This window comes from Microtus ochrogaster, chromosome 4 (assembly GCF_000317375.1).
Source record: "Microtus ochrogaster isolate Prairie Vole_2 chromosome 4, MicOch1.0, whole genome shotgun sequence".
NCBI classification, from domain to species: domain Eukaryota; kingdom Metazoa; phylum Chordata; class Mammalia; order Rodentia; family Cricetidae; genus Microtus; species Microtus ochrogaster.
The window spans coordinates 81,639,985-81,652,484 of record NC_022011.1 but is presented as its reverse complement, the minus strand read 5'-3'; the positions used below and the strand labels follow the sequence as shown (position 1 = coordinate 81,652,484).

The following is a 12,500-nucleotide window of genomic DNA, read 5'->3' as shown; positions in this document are numbered from 1 at the left end:
CAATGAGGTTCTGCTCCCTGTTCCAGCAGCCAAGCAGTCCTGGGGGAGCAAGTCACAGGGTTTTCTCAGGCATCAAAGGCCCCGTGAATACTGTGACCCCCTCAAAACAAGCGTTCAGTACCTCTTTCTAGGCCCTGTGGATACAGAGTAGGACTGTAAGTGTAATGTAACCGCGTGAGATTGTATGTGTACTGGGTGTGTGTGTGTGTGTATGTGTATGTGTGTACGTGGGTGTGCTCACCCATGCACGCACACACAGTTGCCAGACGTATCTGCCTCTATCACAGAGGTTCTCAGCCGGCGGGTCGTGACCCCTTTGGGATTACATATCAGCTACTTACATTATGATCCATAACAGCAGCAAAATTACAGCTATGAAGTAGCAAAGAAAAAAATTTATGGTTGGGGTCATTCCAACACGAGGAACTGTACTAAAGGGTCGCAGCACTAGGGAGGTTGAGGACCACTGTGCTCACCTCCTGTTTGTTGAGATGGGGTCTCTCACTCTGTGACAGCTGCAGGAACTTTCAGAATCTGAGAAAACAATTACTGGGCTTCTATTACTAAGGTAAAACTAAAAAATTCTTGCTCAAGAATCCCTAAGTTAATATAAAAGGACAGTTGTCACTACTCACTAATATAAGGTAACAGCCCCCCTTTTGAGATAGGATCTAAAATATCCCAGATTGACCTGGAATTCATTATGCAAACAGGATCACCTTGAATTTCTAATCTTCCAGCTTCCACTTCTACTGAAGCCACCATGATCACTTCTGCACATGCCACCTCTGCCTCCTCAGCCACCTCCACAGCCTCTGGGTTTATAGCCACCACTGCTTCAGTTGAGGGCAATTCTGACTTGAAAGTTTATAAAATAACAAGGGTGCCAACCCTGAGTACAGGAAGAAGAGCTGTTGGAGAACTTCAGAAGCCAAGCTAATATGGCCTCTCCCTGCAATCCTGTCTGTGCTCACCCCTGGAGTCCATCTTGCCAGGGCCAACACCTTTGTCAATATTTGGCACCAACGTGGACAACTAAATCCACTTAAAACCTGAGAGAGTTTGGGAAGGAATTCTAGACACAAAAAGAACAGAGTTAAGCACGGCTTCTTGGTAGCAGCAGTTTCTCAGGTGAGCTCTGTTTGCTAGAGGCAAACACGTTTCATTTTAAAAAGGCTTCCTGACTCAGGTTTAGCTGCAAAATCTTGCAGCCCTCTTAAGAGGCTCTGCCACAAAGCACTTGGGAGGCAGAGGCAGGTGGATCTCTGTGAGTTCAAGGACAGCCTGGTCTAAAAAGTGAGTTCCAGGGCAAAGATACACAGAAAAACCCTACCTCAAAAAAAGAAAAATACACACACACACACAAATATTAAAAAAAATTAAAAATAAAGCCAGGTAAAGATGGAAAATACACAGAGAATCTGGATACTGTATGCTATTTTGTTGTCTTTAAATTGTCTGACAGCTGAGGAAGGAGCAACAGTATCTGCTAAAAGACATTTGATTATAAAAGCTGCTGGATTAATCCAACATATTTTGAAAATGCTTGACTTCAAAATGTAAGCCAAAAATTTTACTTTGGAGGTTTTTTGTTTCCACAGGAAATGAGAGGCTGTGGATTCACTCTGGGTTAAGAAAAGTCAGGTTTGATCAAGACCCACTGAGAAATCTCTGGTAGGAGTGGACGACCCAGATGATCCAACATTTCAGAGGACCTCTGCTGGAGTTTTCTCTGAGTTCTACATCCAGAACAGCCTCAAGACTGCTGACTGAGATAATCAAGCCTCATAGAATATTCCAGTCAGGACTTGACCATAATCCTAAATTTTCTTTAGGTCCCTGTAAGATTATCAGCTCCCCCAATCAGAAGGAAGTAGCTTAGAAAACTCTACCCATATTCCCAAAAAATGGATTATAGATGTTTATCTTTGATTAAAGTGTTGGTTATAAGTTGTTATGGTGAAGAAAAAAGCTAGCCAAAAGAGATTGGATAGAGTTCTTGATTTGATTAAAAAAAAGGGGGGGGATGCTATGGGACAATGGTCTTGTATGCTGTAAAGATTTGTCACTTGTACTGGTTTAATAAAATGCTGATTGGCCAGTAGTCAATCAGGAAGTATAGGTGTGGTGACCAAAACAGGAGAGTTCTGAGAAGAGGGAGTCAGCCTGCAGTTGTCACCCAGACACAGAGGAAGCAAGATGAGAACGCCTCACTGATACAAGGTACCAAGCCACATGAATAACACAGACAAGAATTATGGGTTAATTTAAGATGTAAGAGTTAGCTAATAAGAAGCCTGAGCTAATAGGCCAACCCATTTATAATTAATATAGACCTGTGTGTTCCTTTGGGACTGAACAGTTATGGGACCAAGCGGGACAGAAACCTCTGTCAACGCACTTCCCCTGTAACCCAGAAACTATAGGCATGTGCCCCTAGATTAGCAGTGTATGCCACCTATATGGCGCTAGGGCTTAAACCAAGGGCCTCATGAATACAAGACAAACACTCTATGTCCCTAGCTGAGTAAAAACTTTTGGAAGCCGACAAAAATAGACAATCTTGTCTTTTCCTGTTAAAACCTATTATTAAAATTTGCTAAAGAAATAAGAAGACTACAGGGGGAAAAAGTGGGCAGTAAAATGTTTAATTCTTTCCAAACACAAAAGTAGACAAATGGTATGAACGGCAGTTTGCAAATGCCAGGACGAAGTAAAATAGGAATGCATTCATTTCTGACATTAAAAAACCTTCACAAAGCATTGTTCTTTGAGTGTCTTGGATTCGACTGTGAGAAAATTATTCGTAGTATGACCAAAAGTTAATCAGATATAATGATAAGTTCCTCCAGTAAAAACAACCAAATTTAACCTGGCCATCTATCCTCTGAAGCTTCACATTTCCTTGTAAAAACTGATGACGTAAACTCAAAGTGTATCAGCTGGGCTTCCTCCCTGATTGGCCATTCACAGAGCCACACCAGAGCCAAACCACTCTTTCCCCTCCCTCTGTAATTGCTCCAGACCTTATTGATTTTAAAACACACAAAAAGCACAGGGACTATGTAGAGTTGGCTGGCCCGAACTCCCTCTGCTGACCAGGCTGGTTCACACTGAAGAGATCCCTTCACACATGTGCCATCATGCTGACTGGAACTTACTAATTTTAACAGTGAGGGGGAGATGCGGTACTTCCGTGCTATCTGTGAGAACTAGGATGTGATCTGTCTTGACAATAAGAGTTTAGACACTCCATTAGTATTAGGTAGAAGGTAGTGCTGGTTAAATTAAGCCCTTTCCTACAACTGTCTGTACTATAGAAAGTTACTTGGATTTATTTATATAGTTTTTCAAACTTTACATCAGTTCTCCACTGATGCAGTAAACATCAATCATTGGCAGTGTATCAGATAATGAGAACCTAGAGTAACTCAAACCACACAAACTCTACTAACTGCTTCCCCACTAGACCATACACAGTGGAAACCTGCCTCAAACACCTCTTGATAGATAGGTAACAGAGTATAGGACACCTAGCTACAACTGGTTTCATTTTATTTTGTGTGGTATGCATAGGGGATGCCTGCTTTGCCACACACATGTAGAAGGCAGCTGATGGGTTAGTTGGTTCTCTACTCTACCATGTGTGTTCTGAGAAAAGAATTAGGTTGCCAGGCTTGGCGGCCACTGCTTTTACCTGCCGAGTCGGTGTGCTGACACCTACTTGCAATTTCTGGGATGTTTATAGAATGTTGAGTCTTGATGATGAGAGAGATCACTCTTTAAAAGACATGAGTGTATCCCGTAAGTGACTCAAATTTATTTAAAAAGGTCTGATCCAAGTTTTCAGCTCACTGCCACTGGGAAAGCCTCTTAAAATACAGTAAAATTCTGCTTCACTATCTCCATGTAGAAACTACACAGTGGAAGGCACTGACCATTTTTAAGTATAAAGACATGGAAACCAAGTAGCATTTTAAACTTCATTGTGGAATATTCTTACAATCCCTTTCCTACAATGCACTGGCACACTCATTAACTTCCCAGGTTATAAAAATCCCTTGCTATCAACTCTCCGACCATCAATCTATTTTTATACCTATACCACATAAAATTAATGCAGGCGGACAAAACAGCTCACCTTAAGAATCTAAAAGCCTTTTAGGTATCTTTAAAAGCCAGTCTGAGAAAGCACCCCCTTCCCAGAACATTTCCACACACGCTTTTCCATCCATCACCATGACAACAAAGGTGTGCTACGCCTTAAAAAGGGGGGCTGAAGTAAAATAATTCTACTTCTTGTCTGAAAACATTTCTTAGCTCTTAAGTCAGAGGGGGAACTTTTTAATTCCTTGGAGAGGGAAAAGTATTTCACAAGTAAAAATAGTACGTTTATTGACAGTTATACAAAAGATTCCAAAATACTTCAGCATTGCAGGAAAATGTAATTTAAAGCTAGTAAGTGTAACACATGGAGTAAACGTCACTCAGGAACGCAGTCTATTTCTTACAAAGTCCTCAATTAGAACAGTAGGAGGTGCGTCTTTTCCAACATTTGGTCACATTAGCTAAGCCCTGGGCCAACAGGACTGAGTTCAGGCCCTCACCCCTCCCATGAGGGTTCTGGGCTGACCACCATGGAGATCCTCAATGTACAACGTTTCTATCGTTTGGTACAAAAATCCTATTTTGTGCCGTGTTGCATGATTTGGCTTTTGTATTAAATTGTATATATTTATGGGACACAGTGAAATTTGATAAACCCTGTCATAGCATTTTCCAAACCAAATCCCCAAATCCCTCCAGCTTAAGTGGGAAAGCACATTCTCACAGTATTTTCTCATCACTCAGATCCAGTAAGGACATCCCGACAGGTGACAGTGATGAGCAGGGATAGCTCAGGCTGTGGCTCCGATCCTGTGTGACTTCGGGTCACTCTGAGTGAGAACCAAGGTGTCACTAACTTGCTCCACGGCTCTGTGTTGTAACACAAATAACGTCCTAATATTTCAAAGCATTCGCAAACTTTAAATGACCACACAGACGTGAAGGATTTTTGTAGCCAATCTAAGTTGACTTTTCTCTGATTAAAAAACAAAACAAAACAAACAAACAAACAAAAACAAACCTGGGCACTTTTTGAACAATACGTATCGGTAGTCACCACTTAACACCAAGGTGACTGGGGTCACCCTAGTCTCCCTGTTCATGATTCTGCTTTCAATTGTATCAGGCCTGAGGTTTGGATTATGTCCCCTAAAGTCCTGAAACAGGGAACCAAAGGTTATACCAATCCATTCTGTCACTTTGGCAACAGCAGTGGTGTCATTATTCACTCTGAAGTGTGGTTTTAGCCAGACCCGCCGTGAGCCTCACCTACTTGGAGAAGCTCATCTCTGGTCTTCAGCCCCTGGATGCCCTGGAGCAGGACCCAGAGAAACCAGTTCTTCAGAAGCTCCATCAGATAATAATAGCCCGTTGGCTCAGTCAGGGCACTTGGTGCCTTTGCCCTAGTTTATTCTCTCTGCTATTTTGCTTGCTTGGGAAATTTCTCTTATAAGCCAGACACACCCTTCTTGTTGCAGCGCTCAGGAGGCTAAGGAAGGGCATTATGTTCAAGGCCAGCTAGGGCTACATGGCGAGACACTGTTTTCAAAGGAAACCCTTGCACTGATCCTGAGCCCACTACCCATGATCCGGACTTAGCTCTGTGAGGAACCAGCCATTACCATGCACCGCAATAAAACTATGCCATGATCAGTTAATTTCAGTAGACAATGCATAAACGCCGAAAGGTCCTACTGGTACCACTGTGTTCTGCTTTCATGGGGGATGAGAAAACCATCTGACTAGGTGTTACCACTAACAGATGACAACTCCAAAGCAGGCGGCTAACCAGCTACTCCACATCCTTTAGATGTTTCTAGCAGACATAAATGAAAACTTGAAAAAAAAAATACTCAACTTCCTACAGAAACCCAGAGACTTCACACTCCATACGTCTACCGCACAGAGGGAAGTTGACCAAAACTATGAGTGTTTAAAAATATGTCCAATTAACCAAACATATCAGAATAAAGTTGGTGTAACTGATCCTTCGGGAGCTTTAGCAAACAGGAACTATGAAAATCACACGTGACACATTGGTACAATGTGGCTCCAAGCATATCTCTTCCAAACTCGGCATAAACCACATTTGGATTTTCCAGCCGTCCCATGTGCATCTAAGAGCTTCGGAATGTGGTCATGTCTTTCGGCTCTCTGCTGGGGACACACCAGTCGTCGGCCTCGTGGTTCGCTCTGTAATGCTTCCAAGCAGCTTTGTTATACACGGGGAGTCTCTCGATGGATTCTGTTGACAGGGCCTGGAGTCGAAAAGAAGTCCTCTAAGTTGGCCACTTTTAAGAATTCATTATCTGAGATAATATACGGCGGCAAACCATAACTACAAGTCCACAGCATTCTACTGGCGTCTAATCAACTAATTACTAACCACACATCGTCTTCAGGGCGGACATATTTGAAATGTGCTATTTGCTACATCTGTGTATGGCACCAATAGCACAGTGACTGGATTTGATGCTTCGGCCACCCCCCTAACCAGCCCGGAAATACTTACCAAGACAAAACAAATACCTCTTGCAAAGTACACACCCAGCCAGGAGTCAGCCGCTCAAAAAGCTGGCTAAGTGTAAGAGCATAAAAATCAGGTATCCACCCTAATGTGTGTACAGAGACTTAATTGGAGAACCCCAGTCTTCTTCACTGTACAGCAATGTATTACTGGAAACATTAGTGCACAGGGACAGAGATGGCTCAGAGTTAAGAGCCCTTGTTCTTGCAGAGGACCCAAGTTCAGGCCCAGCACCCACATGATGGCTCACCACCACCTGTGACTCTAAGAACGTAGTGCATTCTGCTGAGCGCCACTCATATCAAGCAGGCATGAAGTACTCAGGCATACATGCAGGCAAACACTCATACACATAAAATAATCTTTAAAAAAAATTAAAAACTGGACATGCCAATATTATCATCAATAAATATCAAGCTGAAGTTAAGACATGTTGGCTTTTACACGAGCAGTGCTTGGCCCTTGTGTGACCTCATGTCTTCCCCTCCCTGCACCCAGTCCTGGAGACTGAACACAGGGCCTCACTTGTAGGTGAAGCAAGCACTCTATCACTGAGTGAGCAACATTACAATCCAAATACCGTGTTTGCTTCTCCTGCTGGAAATGAATTTCTGCTTCCCGTACACATCGTTCACTGTTCTACAGCTTCCTGTAAACGGTGGACACTTTCTATTATTTTGACAACAGGCCACTGGTATTCCAAGATGTCGACAATCCAGAATTAGGAATTTCCTGATGATTCTGAATATGGTCTTTAAGGAACTAGGTGTGATGACCCCATTAAAATACTTGTATTCTAGGTTCTCCCAAATAGAAAAACCTTCCATCTCTGTGCTCTAAATAGTCTAAACATCTATCAGAATGCTCCATTTAGTGTTAAAAAGACTGCAATGGGAGGACTGGGAGAAGAGGAGGGAGGGGACTGTGGTCGGTTTGTAAAATAAATAAAAGATGTTATTTAAATAAAAAATACTGAACAAATATTGTCATATCTAAGTTCCTCACCAAGACATGTTAAAGAATAACATGGCTATAAAGCACTTAGTCTCTTCAGGCTAACTCACAACACTCTTAAGCATAGCCTATAAAGTGGGTGCCATCTAGTGGCCAGAACAAGAAACTAGCGCACCAACTACATAATCAGTGCTTTTAAAGTATTGCTATTTATTTATTTGGGTGTGTGCATGGTTCAAGCAGGTAAAGATGAATTTAATCTCCAAGACCTACATGGTCAGAGGAAGGAACTCCAGCATTGCCCTCTGACTCCCACACAGGTGTACCCCCACACAACACACTGTAAATAGTTTAGGTGGCTGGGGAGATGGCCCAGCAGTGAAGAGCATTTGCTGCTCTTGCAGAAGACCTGGGCTTATTCCCAGCACATACATGGTGGCCCACAATCATCTGTGGATCTGATGCTGTCTTCTCTGTGAGCACCAGACACATATGTGGTCCACATACACGCAGGCAAAACACTCATGCACATAAAATAAACATAAATGTCTTTATTAGAAACAGGATAATTATGTGCTGGCAGATGGGAAGCACTAGCCCAATATGTGTAAGCCACGGGTTCACACACACGAAGGCTGGGTGCTATTATTGCTTGGCAAAATGGCTTGGCAGTTAAAGGCAGCTGTCACCAAGCCCGACAACCATGGTCAAACTGCAGAACCCACATGGTGAAAGGGAAGAACTAGTTCTGGAAAGCTTTCCTCTGACCACCATGCATGCACAAACCCATGAACACACATGTAACAAGCAAACAAACAAATGTGGGCTTTTGTTTTTTAAAAAGCAGATCAATGACTGGTCATATGTTTCACATTAAAACTAAATTCACTTTTTTTCCTTTTTTACAGTGCTGTAGAGTGAACCCAGGGTCTTTCTATTACACTCAGGATTTTCTACTTTAACCTAATTTCTATTTCTTTCCCTACTGCCCTCAGCTACCCAAATGGGTGCATACCCGTGTAACTATCACTACATTTATTAACTAGTATGAGGTTTAGTAAATTCCCATTATACTTTTTCAAACTGGGCAAGGGGCTGAGGAAATAGCTCAGTTGTCCAGAGCACTGGCTGCTCTTACAGAGGACCTAGGTTAAGTTCCCAGCACCTACATGGTGACTTACAACTGTCTTGTCATTCAAGTTCAAGGGGATCCAATGCCCTCTTCTGGTTTCTGAGGGTACTAGGCAATCACTGTGCATAGATATACATGTAAAAATTAAATATATATACATACACACACACATATATACACACACATACACATATACAGTTAAACCAGGAAGCTTCAGTTATTACCTTAATATAAATAACAGCATCAGTCCCGTAGCCCTCCAAGGAATACAGTTTTAGGTCTCCCTGGAAGTACTGTGCATAGAGGCGTGATATGGGCAATCCATAACCAAAACCAGCCTGTTCAATGAAAAACAAAGTTCTGTTCAGAGCCCCACATCTTTAAACACTGTTCTGATTAAGGTAATGCCACCAAGTACTGCAGACCCACCAACCTACGCATCCAAGAGAGCTTGTAAAACTCAATCACAAGGAAGGATTAAGGTGGAGTTCAACTGAGCCCATTAGTGCATCAATTCTGTCTATAAAATGACTGTGGTATCTGGAGAAGGCACATTGCTTTCCTTCGCTGTCGTGCTCCAAGGCTCCCAATACAGCTCTTGGCAATTGCATATAAAGCACACTGCTTTGTTTAGGAGCCAGACGAAGAAATGCCTCGCTGCAGCTTTAATAGCAATAGACAGGAAGCTCGGGACTTCACACCATGGATGACCAGCCTTTGTTCTGAACCTGGAGATAATCTACAACAGTCCACTTTCTTAATGCTCACCGACAGATCACTTCCCTGCTCCAGAGTCTTCAAAGCAAGCCACTGCTCCACCACCCACCCCGCCCTAGAGACAGAAAACCAAGCTTCAGGAGCTTCCGAAACAAAATCAGGTCTCTGCCCACTGCTCTCCTGCCTAGTAGAACCAACCTCCCACCCTCAGTTCCTTAAACACAGAGCTCCTGGGTCTTTGTTCAACTCGTTTCCAGTATCTGGTCCTTCTTCACCTGGATAAAATCCACAAACACTTGGGAAGTTAAATGGCTTCCCTCTCCACATCACGCCTTCAATGGCGTTCCTCACACTGGGCTTGCTCTTCGGTGTTTGTGTGAACAGAAGAGTCACTGACTGTGCTCACACGCAGAGGCTCTGGCCTCTTCTCCCGCTGATTATTATATTGTTATTTGTGTGTCTACGAGTGCAGGCATGTGCGCACAATGTTGTATGTGTGGTGCTGAGGACAACTTCCAGGAGTTGGCTCTCTCCTGCCATATGGGATCTGGGGACCAAACGACATCATCAGGGTGCTAAGGCAAGCGTGTTTCCCCTGAGCCATCCCACTAGTGTGTGTCCCAAGTCAACTACCCAAGTTCCAACTTCCTCCCTGCCCAGGGCTGAGCTGCAACTGAGTTTTCAGCTCTCAGAGGGACCTGCACTGGGAGCCAGAGGACTGCAGGGGAAGTCAAGGCAGTCACCCCCACGTCTTCACTGGTAGGGCCCTTGTTCAAGGGGAGCCTCTGAGAGTAAACAGCACCTAAACAACTATAACTTGAGGTTCGGACCAGTGAAATTAAGAGATTAAACCCTGAATGCTGGGGAGATGGTGATCCAAGTTTGGTCCCCAGTCCCCAGTGAGTGACTAACAGCCATGTGTGACTCCAGTTCCAGGGGATCCAACACCCTTTTTTGTTCTCTGTAGGTGTTGTACACTGGTGCGCTTACATACATGCAACCAAAACATTCATACACATACAATCATAAAAATATTTTTTTAAAAAAATGTAAAACACTGGGTGGGCCTGGTGACTTAAGACTCTAACCCCAGAACACTGGAGGCAAAGGTAGGCAGCTCCCTGCGAACTGAAGGCCAGCCTGTGCCTCATAATGAGGTCTTTCTAAATACGAATACTTCAGGGTAAATATCAAAAAGTCGATGATGTTAAAATATCAAAAAAATCAACTATTACTACAATCCCTAGTTTAATTTTCATATTGAAATAGACTATCACATGGCTTACCACAGAGAAACTGCTGTGACTTCACTACTAAGAGTAGCAGGGAAAAAAAATTCTTAAACTATAATCTGTCTTGCACCTATTTCAATTAAAAACTAATCCCAGGGCTGTTTAAATTTAGACAGAAGTGTTTGTCTCTGAAGTTTCAGAGCCTTTTCCCTTCCCGTGAGCTCCTCTGAAATTGGCTCGACAGGTTTTGGGAAGCCACAGTCGGATGACAGCTGCCCAACTCACGGCCTTCCTGCCTCACGTACCAGCGGCACAGCACGGGACGTCTCAACACGAGGCCGGGGTGCAGTCGAGTACATGTAGTTGAAGAGTCTGTCAATCTTCCTCAGGGGAACACCGCCTCCCCGGTCACTCATCTGAGAGGAGAAAGATCACACACATCACAGTATCACGACTCAAGTGCTTCGGGGAGAAGGCTGCTTTCGGAAGTCAGTCCAGGCTGTGAGCGCAAATCCTGCCCTCAACGCTGCAGCTAACACAAGGTTAATCCTTCTTGGTGGGCAATATGATAATCAGGAGAAAAATAAATAAAAAAGGCAAGGACATGCTACACAGCAATGCCATCTCCTAAGCTTATCCCCTAAGAAACCAAAGTGTGCAAAGTATACATGAGAGACCACAAGGACGTGTGCTCAAACTATGTTCATAGCAGCAGTATTTGTCATAGCCAGAAACTGGAAGCAACCTATACGCCCCTTGGCCGAAGGACGGATAAAGAAAATGTGGCAGGCATATTTACACAATGGGGAACTACACAGGGGAAAAAAAAATTAATGACATTTTGAAATTTGCGGGCAAATGGATGGATCTAGAAAACATCTTATTGAATGAGGTAACCCAGACCCAGAAAGACAAATATCATATGCACTCACTCATAAGTGGCTTTTAGAAAGAAAGCAAAGAAAAACCAGCCTACAATCCACAATTCCAGAGAACCTAGACAACAAAGAGGACCCTAAGAGAGACATACATGGATCTAATACATGGGAAGTAAAAAAAGACAAGATCTCCTGAGTAAATAAATTGGGAGCGTGGGGACCATGGGAGAGGGTAGAGGGATGGGGAGCAGAGAAAAGCATATAGCTCAATAAAAACAATTTTTCAAAAAAAGTATACATGAGAGTATCCATTACAGTTTTAAGAAAAATCAGAGAGTACCCACATAGTGAATTAGGTAAAGTACATTCTAAAACAGAATACTACATAGTGGTTTAACTATTATGTAGAACTCTATGTGTTAGCAAGAGAGATCTCTACCAAAAAAAAAAAAAAAAAAAAAAAAAAAAAAAAAAAAAAAAAAAAAAAAGAAAGAAAGAAAGAAAGAAAAAAAAATTCAGGCAACAAAGAACAAGTTAGAAATGTTAATAATTCTAATTTTGTAAATATTATACAACAGAAGTTTGAAATGGGCTGGAGCGATGGCTTCACAGGTAAGGGCACTGACTGCTCTTCCAGAGGACCTGGTTGGTTTCCAGCTCCTACATAATAATTCTAAACAATAACTCCAGTTCCAAGGAATCCAGCACCTACTCCTGGCCTCCACGGGCACTGTACTTAATGCACATAACCTACAAACATGCACACATAAAAACTAAATTTTTTTGTTTTTCAGAAGTTGAGCATACACACCTGCAATCTCAGCATGTAGGAGGTTGAGGCAGAAGGATTGCCACAATTAGAGACCAGCTTGTGCTATAATATAATACCCTATCTCAAAAAAAAAAAAAAAACAAAAAAAAGAAAGGAAAAAGAAAAAGTATTTATATCAAGG

At 42.7% G+C, this 12,500-nt stretch overlaps 1 protein-coding gene across 2 annotated transcripts in view; it reads right to left on the bottom strand.

Annotated features, from left to right (window-relative positions):
• Window positions 1-2,637: 2,637 nt before the first annotated feature.
• Window positions 2,638-12,500, bottom strand: part of Pdk1 (pyruvate dehydrogenase kinase 1) — a 26,161-nt gene continuing 16,298 nt past the window's right edge. For both annotated transcript variants that reach the window (XM_005346567.2, XM_005346568.2), the window contains 3 exons: window positions 10,975-11,085; window positions 8,945-9,058; window positions 2,638-6,365 (listed from right to left, as the gene is read on the bottom strand). In XM_005346567.2, the coding sequence (XP_005346624.1) occupies window positions 6,225-6,365; window positions 8,945-9,058; window positions 10,975-11,085 (366 nt within the window). In that variant the 3' untranslated portion in view covers window positions 2,638-6,224. The remainder of the gene's footprint in view (window positions 6,366-8,944; window positions 9,059-10,974; window positions 11,086-12,500) is intronic.